Source organism: Erigeron canadensis, chromosome 6, assembly GCF_010389155.1.
Source record: "Erigeron canadensis isolate Cc75 chromosome 6, C_canadensis_v1, whole genome shotgun sequence".
Lineage (NCBI taxonomy): Eukaryota > Viridiplantae > Streptophyta > Magnoliopsida > Asterales > Asteraceae > Erigeron > Erigeron canadensis.
The window spans coordinates 294,463-313,510 of record NC_057766.1 but is presented as its reverse complement, the minus strand read 5'-3'; the positions used below and the strand labels follow the sequence as shown (position 1 = coordinate 313,510).

The 19,048-nt window shown below is 33.8% G+C and overlaps 1 protein-coding gene across 1 annotated transcript; it reads right to left on the bottom strand.

Annotated features, from left to right (window-relative positions):
- Positions 1 to 3,460: 3,460 nt before the first annotated feature.
- LOC122605785 (regulator of telomere elongation helicase 1 homolog) lies at positions 3,461 to 18,050 on the bottom strand. Its single transcript, XM_043778740.1, has 28 exons — positions 17,646 to 18,050; positions 16,359 to 16,437; positions 15,319 to 15,394; positions 14,686 to 14,750; positions 14,534 to 14,587; positions 14,350 to 14,450; positions 14,130 to 14,271; positions 13,805 to 13,866; positions 13,626 to 13,720; positions 13,478 to 13,548; positions 13,110 to 13,197; positions 12,945 to 13,017; positions 12,721 to 12,816; positions 12,124 to 12,232; positions 11,196 to 11,289; positions 11,024 to 11,107; positions 10,798 to 10,954; positions 10,018 to 10,205; positions 8,513 to 8,557; positions 8,364 to 8,392; positions 8,148 to 8,269; positions 7,045 to 7,092; positions 6,719 to 6,843; positions 6,417 to 6,624; positions 4,825 to 5,723; positions 4,174 to 4,230; positions 3,765 to 3,881; positions 3,461 to 3,674 (listed from the first exon to the last, which is right to left on the bottom strand). The coding sequence occupies exons 1-28, from the start codon at positions 18,016 to 18,018 to the stop codon at positions 3,630 to 3,632; spliced, it is 3,702 nt and encodes a 1,233-aa protein (XP_043634675.1). The 5' UTR covers positions 18,019 to 18,050; the 3' UTR covers positions 3,461 to 3,629.
- Positions 18,051 to 19,048: the final 998 nt, after the last annotated feature.

Here is a 19,048-nt window from a genome sequence, read left to right as displayed (position 1 = left end):
TTCCAGCGTTTTGAAACAAGTTTGGATTGAACAGATGACTTGGCAGGAAGCCTGCTAATGATTTCAGTTTGGATATCAAATGGAACGAAATCTGACATATTTTTAACAACAAATTCTTGCTAGCTACAATACCGGCCAATAATAGGAACTATTAACTTGAGGGAAATAAAGAGAGCAAAAATGGCGTATGAATAAAAAGGAATTGAAGCAACAAACGCACCACCTTATATAGAATGAACCAAGGGCTAGTTAATTGTAACGGTGGACTCTTCAAATTCGCACCGAATTATGAAGAATGAACCGACGGTTACTTTTGTTGTAATCATCATCTGTAACGTATATCAAAGCTCAAACCATTTGTATTTATGTATTAAGTACCGATTTAATTAGTATGTTATGAAAGATTTAATTAATCTATTGATTAATATACTTTTATTGACACGAGGGTTTAACGCTCGTGCTACGCACGTCATGTTTTAAATATATTGTTTATATGCATTTTGTTTCCGGTTTTTCAAATAACTAATAGAAATTGTTTTATAAAATCATATTATTCATCCGCTTATAAATAGAAAAGCATAGAATAAGTAGAAAAGATATAAATTATTGAATTGATATCAAAGAAGGGTTAGTTTGTTTGCATATTACCTTTAACTGAATTGACACAAAAAACCTTGAATTGAAGACACAATGGGTTGTTCTTGCTATGTTAAAATCTATACATTAAATGTTATGTACGTAGAAAAAAAACAAAACTCTATTCGAGTCATGAGGTCAAAAAATTTGATAGCTGGCCTTTGAGCAAATACCACAACGCACATTGCAAATAGGATAATCATAGCAACTGTAGTGATCATCACAGCAAGAGGCAAGATATCTGGTCAAATGCATCAGATCTCTCTGGTGAATGGTCAAACAAAGTATATTTATAATAGATATAACCTCCAAAGTCGTTTCATGCATTAGGGTAATAACATAATTCGAGTCGTACTAAAGGCACTAATTATTTTTCATGAGAGTTCAAATCTTGACCAAAAAAAAAAAGCTTCTGGGTCAACCATGATTGCTATATACAATAGCCTTGGATACTACCCGTACATACTTGGCCTTATATAGTAACTTCGTGATGCATATGTAGTTGATGAGCAATCAAGCAAAACAAATTCAATGAATATGACGTGGTAATACCACCAGCCCCAGGTCCATTTGGTCCATTAAGTAGAGTGGGTACATTGATCAGACCAACACACATGTAATTTGAGAAACGAAGAAAGTGGATTACTAAGGCAAATTTACCAAACATGAAATAGCAACAACTTTTCTATAATATGGTCGTCCCTATTTATCATCTAAGTGAACTGAAAGCGTAACAGATTCACATAGATCAAGTATTCATCTTTTTCATTTTTCCATTATTAGATTATCACATGTAGCTTGTACTATATATACAAGCATTTGAACATCTAGATTAATAAAACTTTTTCACCCATTTTTATACTTCAAGTAAATAAGGGAACATACATACTTGCAATGATAGAATTAAGGAGTTCCATAGTAAAGAAGACTTTTTGGCACCATAACCACTTTGGATATCGGTCTTGATGATGTGTGATTTTCCTTTTCTAACATTTTGTGTATACAACATCTATGCAATTATGCAGGTCTTCCAATGGGAAAGATTAAATAGTCATTACGAAGTTGGATCATTTGTTACCAGCCATGCCATATTGCCCTGCCTACTTGTCATCTCACTAATTTTAGGAGTAACAGAGTATATGACATCTGAGCTACTGGCCATCTATTACCATTTATGTCAAAGATACCTACACCTATTACCATCTGAGCTACTGACCATTGGCGATATGAACTTAATTTGCACAAAGAACAAATTTTTCAAGAAACAAAAAAATAAAAAATGTCATATTTAACCCAAAATGCAACCCTTTGAAAAGTGAATGTGTATGTTAAAATTAGTATCAGTTAAGTAATCAATTGTACGTAAAAAACATAAAGTATTGAGCATATAGATCGATACAGTTTATATAGAAGATCTAGTAAAAGTAAGAATTGACCACTAACTTTTAATCTTATTTCTTTTATTGCATCATAGGTTTTGTTTTGAGAAGAAGGGAAAAGGACACAACATTTGATGGTGATCAAAATTAGAATGGAAACGTACCTTTAACTGATGAGGATGGTGGAAAATTGATTCAAGCTTTTGAAAGATTTCTTTTTGGATAAAAGACTCCCTGAGTAGTTGAAAACCAAAAATCCTATCAAATACTTCAATAAACAAACTTATTAAACAATAAGATTATAGTGAAAGATTAATACAGTAATACAATAGCAAATGGTTGAGAGAGAACAAACTTATAATGGCGGATGAAAAGACGGGAGATGGTGCAAGTTTGGTTAAATGCACATGAGGTGGGACGGTGATAAAGCTAAAAATAGGTTCTAATTTCTAAACTTTAATAAACTAAACCAAATATTAATGAAATAAATCAAACCGGGAATACAAAGAATCACAAATTCACAACTAATGAAACATTGATGGCATAAGAATAAAGTTATACGTTATGAATTAACACCTCTAACATTAATGTTAAAACTTGAGAATATGAATGAACGATGGTAAATGAAAAAAATTGAAATCAATAAATATTTTACGTACACTAACAACAGTGTCATGTACACTAACACTACCCATGACAATTAAAGGGTGAATGAATGGTCAACAGGAAAATGAACAATCGATCATTAAAAAATTATTTCTCCATACATTCATCCAATACATTTATATACATCAAAATTTATCATTAAACAATTCATTCATTAATGCATTCATATACATTAATCGATATATATTTTGATATTGCAGTAAAAGTAATAAAAATCAATACACGAATTGAAATTAACTACCAAATTGAAATAATCACAAAGTAAAATCATTAAAACCCTAATTAATCCTAAAGTTTAAGCATTGATCGTAATTTTACAACTTTTATATATATATAAGATAAGATATAAGATATAAGATTATGCATAGACTATCTTTTCGTATATCCAAAAAAACTTATGGTTTATCATCATCATGTAACAACTAACGCATAATTTGATATAAATTTACTAAAACAGAATTGATTATTAACTTCACCATATTAAAGAAAAATCAAAATGGGTAGATTGACAAAAACATTGGACGATGAGAGTAGGAATCGCAACAAATTTATATGCATAAAGTAAAATAAAAAAGTTGAATATTTATATTTATAGAATCTTTTAAAAGTAGAGTATGTTAAATGAGAAAATTCTTAATATATTGTCAGTTTTTTTATTTTTAAAATATCTCTATTAAACTTTTAGATCAATTTGCCTCCACGAATCTAGTGTATTTTATACAAGTGTTTTTATATTAAAGTGAGTTTTATTGGTTTAAGAAAAATAAGATTAAAGAAAGGAACAAGAATAGTTAATGACTAGAAATTAGCATATAGAACCAAAATCTCCCCAATACATTATTCCAACGGCCTATTTGAGGCTCAATCAATCTATACAAAAACCATACATAACTCTACTCTGTCTAATGTCAAGAAAACGGATATAGCCTAATTCCGGATTTACAGGCGTCAATATTTTGCAGTCGAACTTTGAGCCTTTTTGGGTAGTCGCATCTGCATACAGTCAATCATAACACTTCGAAGATTAATTAGGGTGTAAAATTACATTATAATTGGAAGTAGATAAAAGCGTAAGATATTTACCCTCGATTTTGTGGATCGCCATCCTAAGGAGTTTGTTTCTTGTGGAACATATGCAAATTTGTCAAATGGATGTGCTGTGGTTTCAGTCCCACTCGTAGCACAAGAGGGCGAGAGTTCCTGCAATTGGGTTTTAGATACAGGTCAAGATATATAGTGTGCAGCTGAATTAACTCATGAAAATCTCATTAGAAAAGTATCCTTCCCATTATCCAAGAAACCTGACCAACCTTCATTTTTTAATAAAAATAAAGGCCAGGCTGGTAGCATCTTAATGCAACAATGTTTTTAGTCATTCTTGCATTATGCAACACCAGGAACTCTCTGCACTCAAGTTATCTACTAATGTTTGTGTGTGAATGAGCTCCGGCCATTATATGATTTTAAAATGAGCTAAGATGCATTGACTCACCTTATTCGTTAATGAATCAATATGCTGCATTTCAAGTTTGTTGGAATATAAGAGCACCTGAAATATTGTGGAATATATAGACTAGTTAAAAGCAGAAAAGTTGCAGAGAGCTAGACACACTTATAAAAACAGACAGCTATGAATAAACTCCTACGTAAGTATTAAAACCATTGTGAGTTGTTCTTTCAGCTACACAAGTATATTTAAGGTATTCACAAATCACATTGACAACCAAAAGTATTCACAAATCACATGTACTTGCATGGCTTAAATTGGATTTTATACTTTCATCTATCTCCAACACTTTAGAAATTTATAAATATAGCTTAAAATCGAAACAGGTCAAAATCACCCTAGGTGTATTTAAATGCATATAGCCTCCTAAAATGTTGAAAGAAAGAAGAAAACAGAATATCCTAACAATGGTTTTGGTAATCATATTTAACTTAGAAATCGAAAGGAAGAAAAAAATATGTTTCGGAGTCGACCCAACCCAGCATGACAATACTTAAACAATGTGTTGTAACCTAAATCATACTAACACTACCGAAACAGTTCATAACTCCCAAAACAGAGATCAGTAAACTGACTCATAGAACCTACATACATCACATGTTCAAGAGGGATTATATTAGTTTCAACTAAAAGTACCTTGTTTAGGAACTGCACATTAGATGAATCGGTTGCAACCACATGCAAACCAAGGCAATTGTCTTGATTGCTGCAGCCACTGCAGAAAATTGTATTATATACACAACCATCTTCTTTACTCCATATTCCTTGTCCAATACTACCTTCTGGACTTCTTTCCCATATTCTCCTATCAACCAATGTAATGTCAGTTACCACAACTGGTATACTTGTAGGACCCTCTGCTGGCTCCTCCAACGTTCCTTTCCAAAGAGATGTCAGGTGCACCTTAGATAATGACATCAATGAAGAAGAAATAATATAATTATTTTCCTCTAGTCCTAAGGAATTTCGGCAAAGTGAGCATGAAATTCTTAGATCTTTCTTCATCACATCACCACTAGTTATGGATGATATATCTGATCTATCCAGAGTGCAGGATCGAGGAACACCAAACTTCATGACTTCAGTTGGAGTTATAAGATTAGGAGAACCACACTGCTCCATTTTAACCAGCACAGAGGCTGAAGACTTTCTTCTTTTATGAGCATGTGAATTGACACTAGAATATAACGGTGATCTATTATGAGATATATGCTCTTTTCTAGGAGTGACAAATCCATTCATGCATTCAGAAGTAGAAGTAGAGCAAGGGGATGAAAATGAATGTGGTAACTGCTGATCTTGAAGCTTGGTTTGGATTATGGTTGAATTAGAGAACTCATCGTCAGAGACAGATTCATAAGTAATAGGACAAGTTTCCTTGATTGGTGTTTCCTTCACAGTGAATGGCTCATAGTCATTATCAGGAACTGACAAGGCATTAGCAACACTGCTACCATTCACTGGGGTTTCCTTGACAACCGATACCTCATAATCATTAGGAGATAATGGTGGTAAAGAACACCTGTACCAATATGCTGATGAGAATGCATAGAATATTCTTATTCACAACTACCAGACTTGAGGCAATTGGAAGTTTACAGATATGTAATTGTGTATAAGGAAAGTATTGTAAGAGACCCAATGATCAGAAGTAACAAATAATTTAAACGGACAATTGTCCAAAGTTGTCCAAAATGTATTTTTAATGCATTAACCTCTTAAATACTTTTATTTCAAACGTTAAAAATTATGAATGAAGCAAATCAACTTTTGAAAAATCATATTGACACTAATTATCAACAAATTTAGCAACAAAAGAGAAGGTTCAACTCATCCATCCTAACCCATAAAAAATTTACTCCAGTTAACCTATTAGCAACAAGCGAATATCCCTGACCCATCCACTTAGTAGTCTTATATGTCATCTTCTTCTATCTTTTCATTTTGGTGGCTGAAACTAATACTTTATTCCTATAAGATTTCCACCAATTGGTCAGTAAACAGGAACAATTGTGGAATTGGCAAAGCTTAATAATTTAAACAGGTTTCAGAAACTGTATGCCAACGCCAACATGAGTCTGAACCAACTAACCCTCAACAATTAGACATTCATATCTTCAGAATCTATAAAAAAAAATAGACTCCCAGTTAAAATAGCAAGGCGTACCTGTTTGGAGTCTCCAAATCAGCTTCTAAGTCAGTGAAAGCAGCATAAATTTTCCTGTCACACTTATTGGCTGCCCTTTTTTCCTGACACTTAGATTCTGTCTGGTTCCGCTTTTCAGGTGCCGCGACTTCATTTGAAACGAATTTTTGTCCTCTTAGGTTGGACTTAGTGACCGTGTGGTTCTTCATGTCTGTGAACCAATTACTTGGCTCCTCCAAGTCAATAGCTTTAACATCAATTGGCTGCATAGAACTTGCATCATTCTCAACCTGTTCTCGATTGTTTCACAAAATGCACAACAGCACTGTCAGTAATGAACATCCTAAACTATTAAGTGATATGAGATAGTAAAGGTATTAGAACCTTAATGCCTCTGAAAAATGACTTTAATCCCTCTAATGATTGACCAAAATCATCATACTCTCTAATGGATTTCCTTATCCACTTTGAAATGTAAGTTAAATTTCTTTCTTGGCGGAAACGCTCATCTGTTTCAGAACTAACCATGATTAGGACTCCAACATCTTAAAAGAACACAAGTAAGAAATAACTTGATTTTTGTATGTGCTAAAAGAATCTACTGCCCAAAAGAAAACAGAATATAAAAGAAAATTTAAACAGAGATCAGAAGTAATTGACATTTGTTTAAGTATATAAAACTATAAATAAAATATACTGAGAACCCTTACCTAAGAATATTATGGCTCCATAGTCCAACCTGTGTCGGATGCAACGGCCTACAATAAAGTTATACTATAAGATATGAACAGTTCTGGTAAAAAAGGATAAAAACTCGACAAAAACGAACCAATTTTGGAACCACTCAGTTTATCGAACGCGCTTCACTTCCTGGGTTATAATGAACCAGCAAAGACTGATCTTTCATGGTGTTAGTTGATTTAAAGCGGTTACGCAAAAATTTATTTATTTATAATTTTATTGTGAGCATTGTTCATGTCTTTAGATGTACATTTTCAAATGTAAAGATTCCAGCTTCAGTCTGAACTCTGAAAGATGTCCATTTTCAAATCTTTAGATGTCATTTTTTCCTGAACATGATACTTACACTTTTTTGCAAATAAACCATTTTTCTTTAAACGTTTGGATAGACACTGGTTTGTAAAAATTTGTGCTGTTGAACAAATGTTGAACACGATGTCATTTTCTTTCATGTGCAACTTCATAAACTGTCCAAATTGCTGACTCTTGTGAAACACTCGTATAATCTAGGGCTAATGTCAAAACATAAAAATTGAAGTACAAACGGACATCCATCTAGGTAAATATAGCATACAACGAATAGCAGCCAAGTATACACGATTAAACAGATGTCCCCCTAGGTTAGGGGAGAACAGTAATACGCTTAATTTGATAGAACTCACTGATTATAAAAATAAGCATCAGGAAGAGAAGCTTATCTCTCAAAAGTAAAAATCTGTTAGTTAATTACTATTTCGCCCATAAATAATTTAGGTCTTCAATTGTATATGAAGGCATTACAATTAGATCTTGAATAAAACTTGAAACCCCTGTGGTCTTGAGTATTTGACCTGTGGCTTAGATCGTAGTGTGTGTATCATTTTATCATGCGATGTTTGGCACTAACTAAATGAGAAGGAAATCCTCATGGACTGTGATTACATATAAAAAGACTTTTGACCAAAAGTAGAACATACATGCACTAAAAGTGCATCAAGGAGTATAAGAAAACTTAAAACTTCTACTTACTCGTGAGCATGATTCATTTTACTAAACAGTCATTAACCCATGTTATCAGCAAGTGGGATAATACCTGCTGCCTGATTAAGTGCTCGAAAAGCTTGCTGGCAGTACCAGTCGCTGCCACTAAGAAGGCTTTTAGATGATTTATGTCTATCATTGTATTTCTTCTTTTCAGCTACTTGCATATCAGTCCTGATGAAAAAAAAATACCAACAATCAGTAAGAGGTATACAGTATACTTCATAAAATTCACAATGTACTTGATAACAAGAAAAGTGAAACTCACACATTTGGAAAAGGGATCCCTACAATTATCTGAGATTTTCAAGTAGAAGGTGGTAGTCAAGGATCACCTTGGAAAAGTAGATGGAATATAAGCCTATAACCTTGCAAGAATAAATGCAAAACTTGTTTACAAGGAGCAAATAAGGATACAACCGCTCGAGCATTTTCATCAGAGAAGTCAATTCCTTCTGAGACCTGTATAGGCAGATAGTAGCATTACTCATTAGTGAAAGTTTCAAAGCAGCAAGGGTGAGGTTCTTATAAATATTATTTTAGTTTAACAAGTTCAAGAAAGGTTCTATTGTCAAACGTCTTAAAAATCTAAAATACAATTACTTGAAGAAAATGTGATGAATAATACATTCATTATAATTTATAACTCCACAGAATATTAAAGATCAATAATTAACATAAACAATAGAAGACAAATTAGGCAGCTGCAGAAGCCTGGGATTTTGTGAAGAACATTGCAAGAAGAACATAGATGGAAAAAGTCTTCCAATATTTCCACAATCTCAATAAAATGTTCTCCAATTAGATAATGAGCATTGGATATATATCTCTAATAGGAATGAGTATAATTTCCCAAATCCAGGTGCAGTCCCGTTACCGTCCCATCGGTACCAGGACAGATACAGGACGGTACCAGTCCCACGCCATACCTGATCTCTACTTCACAGAAGCAGAAGCTTTCATTAACATCTAGTAATCCTGAGGATTCTAAACCTAACTAGAACTCCCAAGCATAGATTAATAAAACCACCTAAGCCTGGTTGCAACAAAAAGGCAAACAATATGACGCGATACTTTCAACCTTTGCATTGTGATCCCGTGAGCATGAGAATATAAGTCGAGATGTTTAGCAAGACAAGTACTCAGATAAAACCTGATAAACAATTAAAGCCAAAATACCAAATGCATGGTACTCAGGTAAAACCAGAAAAGGTATTCCAATATGTTGACATGTTTTACATAGGTTTTACTATAATCACGGGCCATGTGCCACATATGTAAACAATAAGAATGATGTTTTGCTGTGAATAGAAGTTTTCTAAGAAGCAGAACCTGACTTTTAATCATAAAGAAATCACCTAGAAACCTGCAACCTAAGACTGTCACCAATCTTAACTTAAAAGTTGCTCACCAACCTTTGAAACCCCAACCATCTAGTTCTTTGAATAAAACTGATATGTTATTGTAAACACTTGAGTCTGTTTGGCCATCATTTAAATCCTCCAAATCCAATTGAATCTCACTCTTTTAAGCCAACTTCTTTAGCTTATCAAGGGAATGTAACGTATATAAAATGCAACTCAATGTGAACAAAATCACTATAAGAAGAATCCTTAAATCTGTTATTAAAGTGTGATTCACCATATCTACAATGAAACAATCCACTATATATACATACACACACACAAAAATATAGATACATATGTATACATGCTAGCAAGATACTCAAGCAATGAGGTTGTGGCAGATATTGATGTGGTTTCTTGCTTTTTTTAGGTTTACGGTGGTTCTACCAGTGGTGAGGGGAGAAACAAATAGAGGATGATATGGGATAACTTGATTGGTGATGTTGAATTTTAAGGGGCTTTAAATGCTTTATATAATAGTATAGATATATGGTCTAGATGACATATACAATATACCTTTCCTCGACAGACAGCAAGAAATGTAGCTCCCTTCATAGAATTCCCTTTGCTCTTTGTTGCATTAGTACAATTAGCATCCCACTTTTTAGTTCTTCTCCTTCCATTCGTGGGTTTATTGCCATGACGAATTGTGTCATAATAATCTTTAAGTAATTGCTCAAAATCCTCCTGGCCTCCTCTTGGCTCTAAAGGTAAAACAAATGATACACTGATATCAAAGCAAATATAAAATCGCACATCACCAAGAGGAACTCACAGAACTGAAAATATTTAGCCCTAACGTAATATGATTGCTCACATTCCGGGTGAAGGTCTAATCCCCTAACGTAGAAAATATATAACTACATAGATTAACGCTAATATGAAGAATTAGAGATGTAGATGACCTCAATGAGAAAAAATGTGTTGCTCTTCATGTGTATTTCATTAACTAACGTTGAAACTATAAGTGATAAGTTTTAACCTCTCAATTATGAAGGGGTCAGTTGGGGTTAGTTTTTATCTCCAAGTCAAACAGGTAAACAGCGCATATAAAACCTCAAGAGTCAAACAGTTTCTGGTCATTAAGCAATCTTCCTAATTAGCTTTGACACATGAAATATTTATAATTAAGAAATAATGTTTGAGGTCAAACCAGTCTGGCCCATTTCAACTGGTACAGCCATACCACATTAACCACCTTGAGTCTAACCCATTTTGTCAGGTTACCAAATCCGTCTGACCCACCCATTTTCCCACCTCTACTTGGAACATCAATAAAGCAGAAGTGAACCTCACCAACAAAAACAGGTTTCTGTGCATTCAAGCGAGACCATTGACCTGTTTGAGACCAACGACTGCGTAATTTGTCCATAAGTTTATAGCTCGGGAAAAATACCAAGCATCCATCTGGGACAACTTTGCATATTTCTTCCAGAGATGTGCCAAGTGCATCCTGTACAAGAAAATGATGTCATACTCAACAAAAAGAGAATTGTTCCCATATTTTTTTGAAAAAACTCACTTGGAAATCATAGCCTTCTGATGTTTTGTAACTTGCATTCAGTGGGTAATTATCTGGCCCACTGTGGATCACACCAGCCCATAGCTGCAGTGTAGAAATTGCAATATAACATGATAAAGATGATATTTCAATTACACCAATAAAAACAAAAGATGAAAGAAAAGGTCGCCACCTGTGAATCAACATTAATAACATGTGGAGCCTCAAGAGAGTTTCCGAACTGAACCCCAAGTTCAGATTGGAATGAGTTCATTGGTGACAAAGTCCTGTATTTGGATATACAAAAATGATTACAAAGATCATCAAATCTGGACCATGCAGAGTGCCAAACCACAAACTAATATATAATTCTAAGTAGATACAGTAGTGACATAACAACCCCATAGGCTCAAAAAGATTCCCATCGTTTTACATGTCGGGACCACAAAACTACAAATTCAAACAATAAGATGTGTAGAAGTGAATTCAAACGGGATTACTGGATACATCATAACTTTGCAGAGCCAAATATCTCATACTATTATATAAAGTCACCAGCTCATCTAGAGGCATACGTGAATTTGTAATGCATACCGATATACATACGTACTCTGCAGCCTTTCTTTTAAAGGGTAAAAAATATGAAAGCAAAAGAGAAATGTTTAATTCATATAATGGGCATTACCACAATCACAACAAAGGCAGCACTAAAGGATAATCAACAAGAAGGCTAAACAAGATATATCTGAAGATGTTACCTACCACCAACCACTCTACATTAAATCATAGATGATAGCCGGAACCTATTGGATCTTAATGTTATACCACATTTAGAGTAAGAATGTATGCACATGCTTAAATGCCTTTAACTTCTTCCAGTAGTGAAAGCTAATGGAATTACAAATAAAAAAAATGTCCTTTCGGCCTTCCTTTTAAAAAGATAGGTAAACGGTTGAAAGGTCACCCAAAGAATACATCATCAAAAGGTGTGCTTTCAGATATACAAGAACACAGAAAGTATAATTTCAGAAATCCATGCAGCTTCACATAACACTATGTTAAATTGGATGATGTTCTACCATAGTAAGTTTAAATAGAATGTACATGCATCATGCACCTACCCAGACGTTAAAATCACTGAAAGAGAACTGTCAGCAATATTCTTGAAAACAAGAGCTGGATTTAAACACCACAGACTAAAAGTACAGGGCCAGTCATCATCAGTGATTCCTGCATGAATAATGTTAGCAGGACAACAGCTAAGAAGCAAGTACAAATTCAGATGTGGCCATATGCTTTTATCCTTTGAGTATATCAAAATGAAATTTTTAACAGTTGCAAACAGAAATCCAATACTTACAAAAAAAAAGACATCTGAATTAGAGGAAAAGCTAAAAAAATTGTTTGTGACCACATCACAAACAAAAACTTAAATATTCTGAATCACAACATGCATTTAACATTTCAAAAACTGACATGAATCTAACACGTGATATCTGTGATGTTCATCGTAGATACTTTTTCTGGTGATTTTCAGAGCTCCTCCACAATTATATATGATTGAAACATTCTCTAAATATATTGTATGTTAAAAAGATAAACCAGAACAACCATCATAAGTTTCATGATCTTCAGACATAGACATGAAGCAAGGTTTGGGAAATCCAATCAAACTCCCATAACAAATCAAAGACTTACTGATGTCCACAACTACTTACCAGCACCACTTTTGGTATGACATTGCAATGCAAGCAGATAATCACAGATGTGTGCCCCATCTTCAGAGAAAAAGTAGGTAAGCGAAGAAAATAGGCCTATGCAATGAAGGAAAACAACATAAGAATGCGATTTTAATAACTGATCAACTTGAAAGTTAGATACCTTCTAATACCGTTATCCTAAATCCATGGAAGATTAGAAGATTAACAATAGAGTTAAATACCTTCTAATACCGTGCAAGGCATGCCACTTAAGTGATCAACCTCTGGGTCTGCTTCTGTGGCAATTCCAATCGCCTGTAACACAATATAATTCAGCTTCCAAATGAAATGGTATCTGAACTTTTAAGAAAATGTGGAATTCAACAAGAATTGCCTAACAAGACTACCCTTGTGGCACAATCTTGTAAGCTTGGGAAGCACTGCTTTGATACGTTTGCTTCTTGAAGTTCTTTTACAGCTTTATCAGCAGCCCAACTAAAATAATTGACAGTTTGACACAATTTCAGTAAAATGTTCAAAGCATACCTTTGTATACACAAGAAGTACAATACCATGCAACAAAGATTGACTTCATAAAAATATAGATATTAGGCACACCACATGTCCATAATGTTCCTTAATGATTAAAGAGCTAAATATCTGAGTTCAGACAGTTAACTAGTCATGTACATCGTAACTACTAATACAGTTCTTACAAGCAAAGCACCCAAACATAAACATAAAGAAAACTTCAAGAATATCTCAAAAAGCTGACCATGATGCATTATGTTGAAAACTATGCTTCCCGAGTGATTTTTTCCTCTGCCTGATCCAACCCAAAATGCCCTGAAAGCATAAAAAAGCTAAAACTAAATATCTATGCTGATAACTATGTGCTATAATTCCCAAAGAAAGGGTAGTACCTCCATCATTTCATGTAAAGGCCTGTAAATCTCTACTTGGTCAGCTGGTGCAACTCGATAACTTTGTGAGAGATCTTCAAGTTCCCTGAGTAATTCTTCCATATGTACAAACAGAATAAAGAACTAGCCAGTACATAAAAAAAAACACTAAAATACTTCATAGAGTAAGACACACTCACGATAAAGAATATCTTCTTCAACATCTATACTAGCAGCATCCCGTGCTATGTCCTCTATGTTACTGACAAGAGGTACAAATTAATATAACTAGTTTAGAATATATCACAAGAGTGGTAAAATATAAAAGCAAAGAGTCCAAAATTTTAGTATTTCCAGCATTGCATAATTATTAGGTCATAAGTAAATGGTAACCATACTTCATACAAAAGTACAGTACCACGCAACAGCTTACATATGGACATAGGAATCATAAATCTCAACATATTTTAAGAAAGTAGTAATGAGAATATTGTGATTTGGCATTTGAAAGATGAAATTACTCACTGAGCCTCATCAAGAATGATAATATTTCCTTTAATCTTTATGTCCATTGCTTTCCGGATTTGTGGGTTGATTATATAGTTGTATGGGCAAAATACAATATCTGCCACTTCAGCCATGTCTTGAGATGCAAAATATGGGCAGCCTGGAATTTCGGGACAAAAAACTATTTACTAGGTAATAACCTTAGGCGAAAGAAAGTTATAAAGATAGAAGACCAAACCTTCTACCATCTCTCCAACTTTTAAAAGATCTTCAATATCATGAACTTCATGGGTGCCGCCTTTTCTGAGAGAAGGGTGGGCCCGGATCTTCGGTGCATTCCTGTTAAGGCTCACAGATCATTATAAATTCTGATGGCATCCTATTCAAAGAGTAACAAGATCTATGGACATGAAAAAACTCACACAAATTCTCGGCAGCCAACTTTCTTTATTTTTAACTCTTTGAGAAGTAGCTTGCTAAATATCCAAAGAAAATGAAATAAAATAAAAAATCATATGTTATACATAAGAAGTGGGAAATAATGTAAATGATTTTTTCAGATATAGACAGGTACCATTTCTCATCTATATTATCTTGATCACGAACTTTAGCATTGGTGCAGTAGCGTTTTCTAGATCCCTGAAAGATGACCCAAAACAATGAAAATATGTCTAGAACTTTCAAAATTTGAAAAGATTTGACACACAATGCATTTTTAATTGATTGAATTTACAATATAGGCTCCCCTTCAAGCTGGTAGAAGACTATGATGGTCAACATCAGTCAACTTTTCTCATAAATAATACAGTAAAAAGCTTTTAGCTATACGAGCAAACAGTCAAGATCAATGTTAAGACCAAGTTTTAAATGAACTGCTTAATAGTACATATGTTTCTTAGCCATTAGAATAAGAACATTTGTGTGTTTTAAGATCAAAATGGGCGAAAGAAGTCCAGAGAATAAGAATGAATTTTATAATATCATTTTGTAAAAAAAAAAAAAATTCTCTGATAAATATCTGTGACTGGATGTAGATCAACGAAAGACATTGGTGACCTTAATGACAACTAGTTGCTGTAAAAGAAAACTCATCAGTTTAAGAATGTGAAATCCTATATATACAAGAAATCCTTTAAAACAATATATTAAGCCGTAGACCACAAGTAAAACGTAGCCTTGTAGAACAGATAAGGTCCAAGTAGCGAACCAAAACAGCCATAGGCGCATGGTAATTTGTTTTCCGAAATTCGCCTATCACTTGACTAATCTGTGAATGTGTCCTCCTGAATAGCAAATATAAAACAATGTATGATCATTTTATAGGAAAACTAAATGAAACTTGATTCAGAATAAAAGCATGCATAATTTGTTTTCCACTGTTGTTTCATAAAGAGCTTTTGTTCATAATAATTATATATCCACTCATGTCAAATACATTTAGTCATTCCCTAAATAGTTTACCTACTTGTATGAATACCATCACCACCTAAGTATAGACTGTTTAAGTTGATCAATCCCAGAACTAGTTTGACCACCTAATCCACTTGCAATACATATTAAATAATTTATGTTATTTTATGTTTAACAGGGAAACATGATTGTTGCTTGTTAAACAAAAGATATTCTCACTTACTATTACAAGACTCCAATTTATTAACTTGCTTAATCGTCGAGAGATCATAAGACGAATGGATTGCAGTTTTCTTACTTATAAAGGACATACAAGTAATGATCATATAGTATGCTACTGATTACTTTTTGTCACTATGACTTCAAACAAATCTTCATACAAAACACCATTACTGACTTCAACGGCTATTAAAAAGCCTCTTAAGCAAGGGTTGATTGACTTGTGAGTAATCATATGAGAATGCAAACAAAACCTATATCTATTCAGTATTTCAGTCTCTTAATATGTCTACAAAGTACAAGCTTGCATATACTTTGACATAACCACTATGAAAGACTCACTTCTATCCTTCAATCTAAAGAATGTGAGAAAGTCCGCATAACTTATCAATATGGTTGATTCAGTCGTAAGCTATTATGTCATTGTATCTATATAAAAAGATTCCATCTTACACATAAATTTATTATACAAAGTCCACAATCCTCAGGTCGGCAGGTCCTAAAACTGTAACTACTGAAAACAAAATTATAAAAGATGCCAGGTTCATGATAATCTCTACAAACATACAGAAGACAATAACAATAGAACCCCAGATGCTATAATTAAATAAAACTTACGTGCAATAGTAGATAACAGGGCCTTTCTTTTTCTTCTGCTTTGTATTGTTTGTCTCGGTAAGAGTAGGCATCATATTAGCTATAATTAAAAGAGCAAAAAAGAGAGAAACAATAATTAATCGCACAATAATTTTTGAAAAGATTGCATATAGTGATTTAAAAATAAGTAGAAGTGTAGAACACACACAAGCTGAAAGATTACAAACGTAACCGACATACAACATATCAGAATAAAAGACACGGGGCAAAAAACATATAATTTCAATAAACTCAATATAGAATTAGAACTGTAAGTAATATTCTTTAAACCAGTTCTCATACCACCTAAGATAAGACAATTTACATAATAACAAGTATATTCTTTCTAAGAATCTGCATGTTACAAGACATTAGATAATGTTTAAAAAAAAAGGCAGTAGAGAAAAACATAAAAAAATATTCAGTGTATGAGCTCAGAAGTTTCTTATTACTTCAATTTGGTTATCTACGGGTTCTGTGTTTAAGAGTCACATAGTTTAGTCTGTAAGCAGGTGGCTAAAAGAAACAAAGTTTTGTACTCAGTCTATCTAATATTCTTAAAAGAAACAAACTTGGTGTGCTTTATAGCATAAATACAGTCATGAACAAGATCAAACAAATTCAGAAAGACATTAACACAGTAGTTGCCCAATCACAACCACCACCTCACCCCCCAACAGTTCATCTTCAACTTTGATATCAGAGAAATAGTGGTACAGAGTTTAAAAACACTCATTTCACAAAGATTATCCAAAAACTACCGGTTGACAAACTACATCATAAAAACGGGTACCACATCCTGCCTTTTGTCCCCTTACATTTCATTTCCCAATTACCCAAATCATATTGATCTGTAACGACAACTTTTTTAACTTCCCAAAAAACTTAACGCGTAACCCGTATCAAATTTTAAAGAGTGTCCGAACTACATAATAGAAAACAGATTTTGCATTGTAAGAAAGCAAGTAAGCAACTTTCCCCGATTTAGGGAAAAAGTGTGTAAACAACCACAAGACCGTGTACATCGAAGCCAAGGCTCGGCTTTCCCGGGTTAGTCTAAAACGGGGTACTTCTCGGCTTTCTTTTTTTTCCGAAAAACAACCCACTTCTACAAATTTCTTTTTATGGGGTGTTTCATTTACATAATTTAGACCCATAACATTTTATCTTTAGTTTGACCAAATACCCTCGTAAACTAGTCAAAGTCAACACACAATATATACACATATAGATATACAAATATCAAAATGTGAGAAGTCGAATTTATACCTGAGGGTTCCACTTGAGGAACAAACCCACCACCGTGCCCGAGCGGGTCAACGAAGGCCTCGGGATCAGGTTTCGAGTGATTAAGATCACCATAAACAGCAGAATATTTCAGCTTATGATTCTTCTGCCAAGCAAGAACGGAACAAAGCAAAGACAATGACTTTCCAGTACCAGTTGGGGATTCAAGTAAAGCGTGAAAATGGCCGTCCCGTTGCGCTCGATCAAGCGTCGCGATTACTTTGCTCATGTAGGCAAGCTGTGAACCGTACGGCTGGTGCGGAAACTCGATCGGCAATCCGCCGATATGACTCACATGATGGGGTTTGGATTGTTTAGGGTTTGGGTTTCGAAATGATTGCTTTTCTTCTTTCATTGTTGTTTGTGTTGTGGATTTGCGCCTGTAGTTGTTTGCTTTCATTGTCTTGTGTTTTTTTAAGATATCGATTTAAGAAATGATTGAATTTGGGTTTTAGGGTTTCAAGCCTTCTTTTCTTTTCTTTTCTTTTTAAGCGGGAAAAACTAACATTTTTTGCGCTCTATTTTCAAACTTTTGTTTTCATAATAATAATTTTGGTAGCATCAGCTTATGAGTACTAAATTACATACATATCCCCGAAGTCCAACCTAGTGCTGGTGACGGCCGTCGGCAATTGACAGTAGTAGCGGTGTGGTTACTAACCGTAAAGTTAATTGACGTAAAATGGGTTAGTGTAGTTATATGTTATAAATAATTTTTTTAAGGGTATTATCTATACTTCTATATTTTATCTTATAAAGCATTTTGTCCTTTTTGAAAAAATCTCAATTCATGATTTTAACTACCCAAAATACCCATATTCTTCATTCACTAATTTAAACATCTTTACCTAAGATACCTATAATAACCTTAAATCTCAATCACTCATTTTTTTTCTCTCCTCAAATCTCAACCAGTCATTTTTTATCTCTCCTCCATAAATCATTTTATTCCTCTAATTCATTCAAAAGTTTTTATCTCAAAAACCGTATATCGATAAATTATAAAAGTTGTATGGGTGTTCTTAAAATTACATGCTCTTTCATTAGTGATGTCATTCGATATACTTTCGACGAATTTTTAAATCCGATGGCGGAGCCCGTACTACTAAAGCATTTGGCTATCACATTCTATGACTTATTACCTCCTATGACTGTAAGTCCCCTTGAATCGGATCGTTAATAGTTTACTCCAGTTATCCAGAGGTGCGGAATCCCTCTCTATAACTTGGTGATTCACAACGAAGCCCCTAGATCACCTAATGCCTCGCATATCTTCTTCGGGCTAGCGGAACAATCCTTTGACCTATTAACCTGCAATATATGCTTAATAATTCGACAAATGTTCAACCCTAATCTCTGTTAGGGTTCTGGTATTTATAGGTAAA

Excerpts from the sequence above, each read along its gene's own strand:
- LOC122605785 (XM_043778740.1), bottom strand. The coding sequence starts at position 18,018 with ATGAAAGAAGAAAAGCAATCATTTCGAAACCCAAACCCTAAACAATCC. Across the intron at positions 14,588-14,685 it reads GATAATATAGATGAGAAATG|CAAGCTACTTCTCAAAGAGT; the intron begins GTACCTGTCTAT and ends TTGGATATTTAG. Across the intron at positions 3,675-3,764 it reads GGCGATCCACAAAATCGAGG|ATGCGACTACCCAAAAAGGC; the intron begins GTAAATATCTTA and ends GACTGTATGCAG.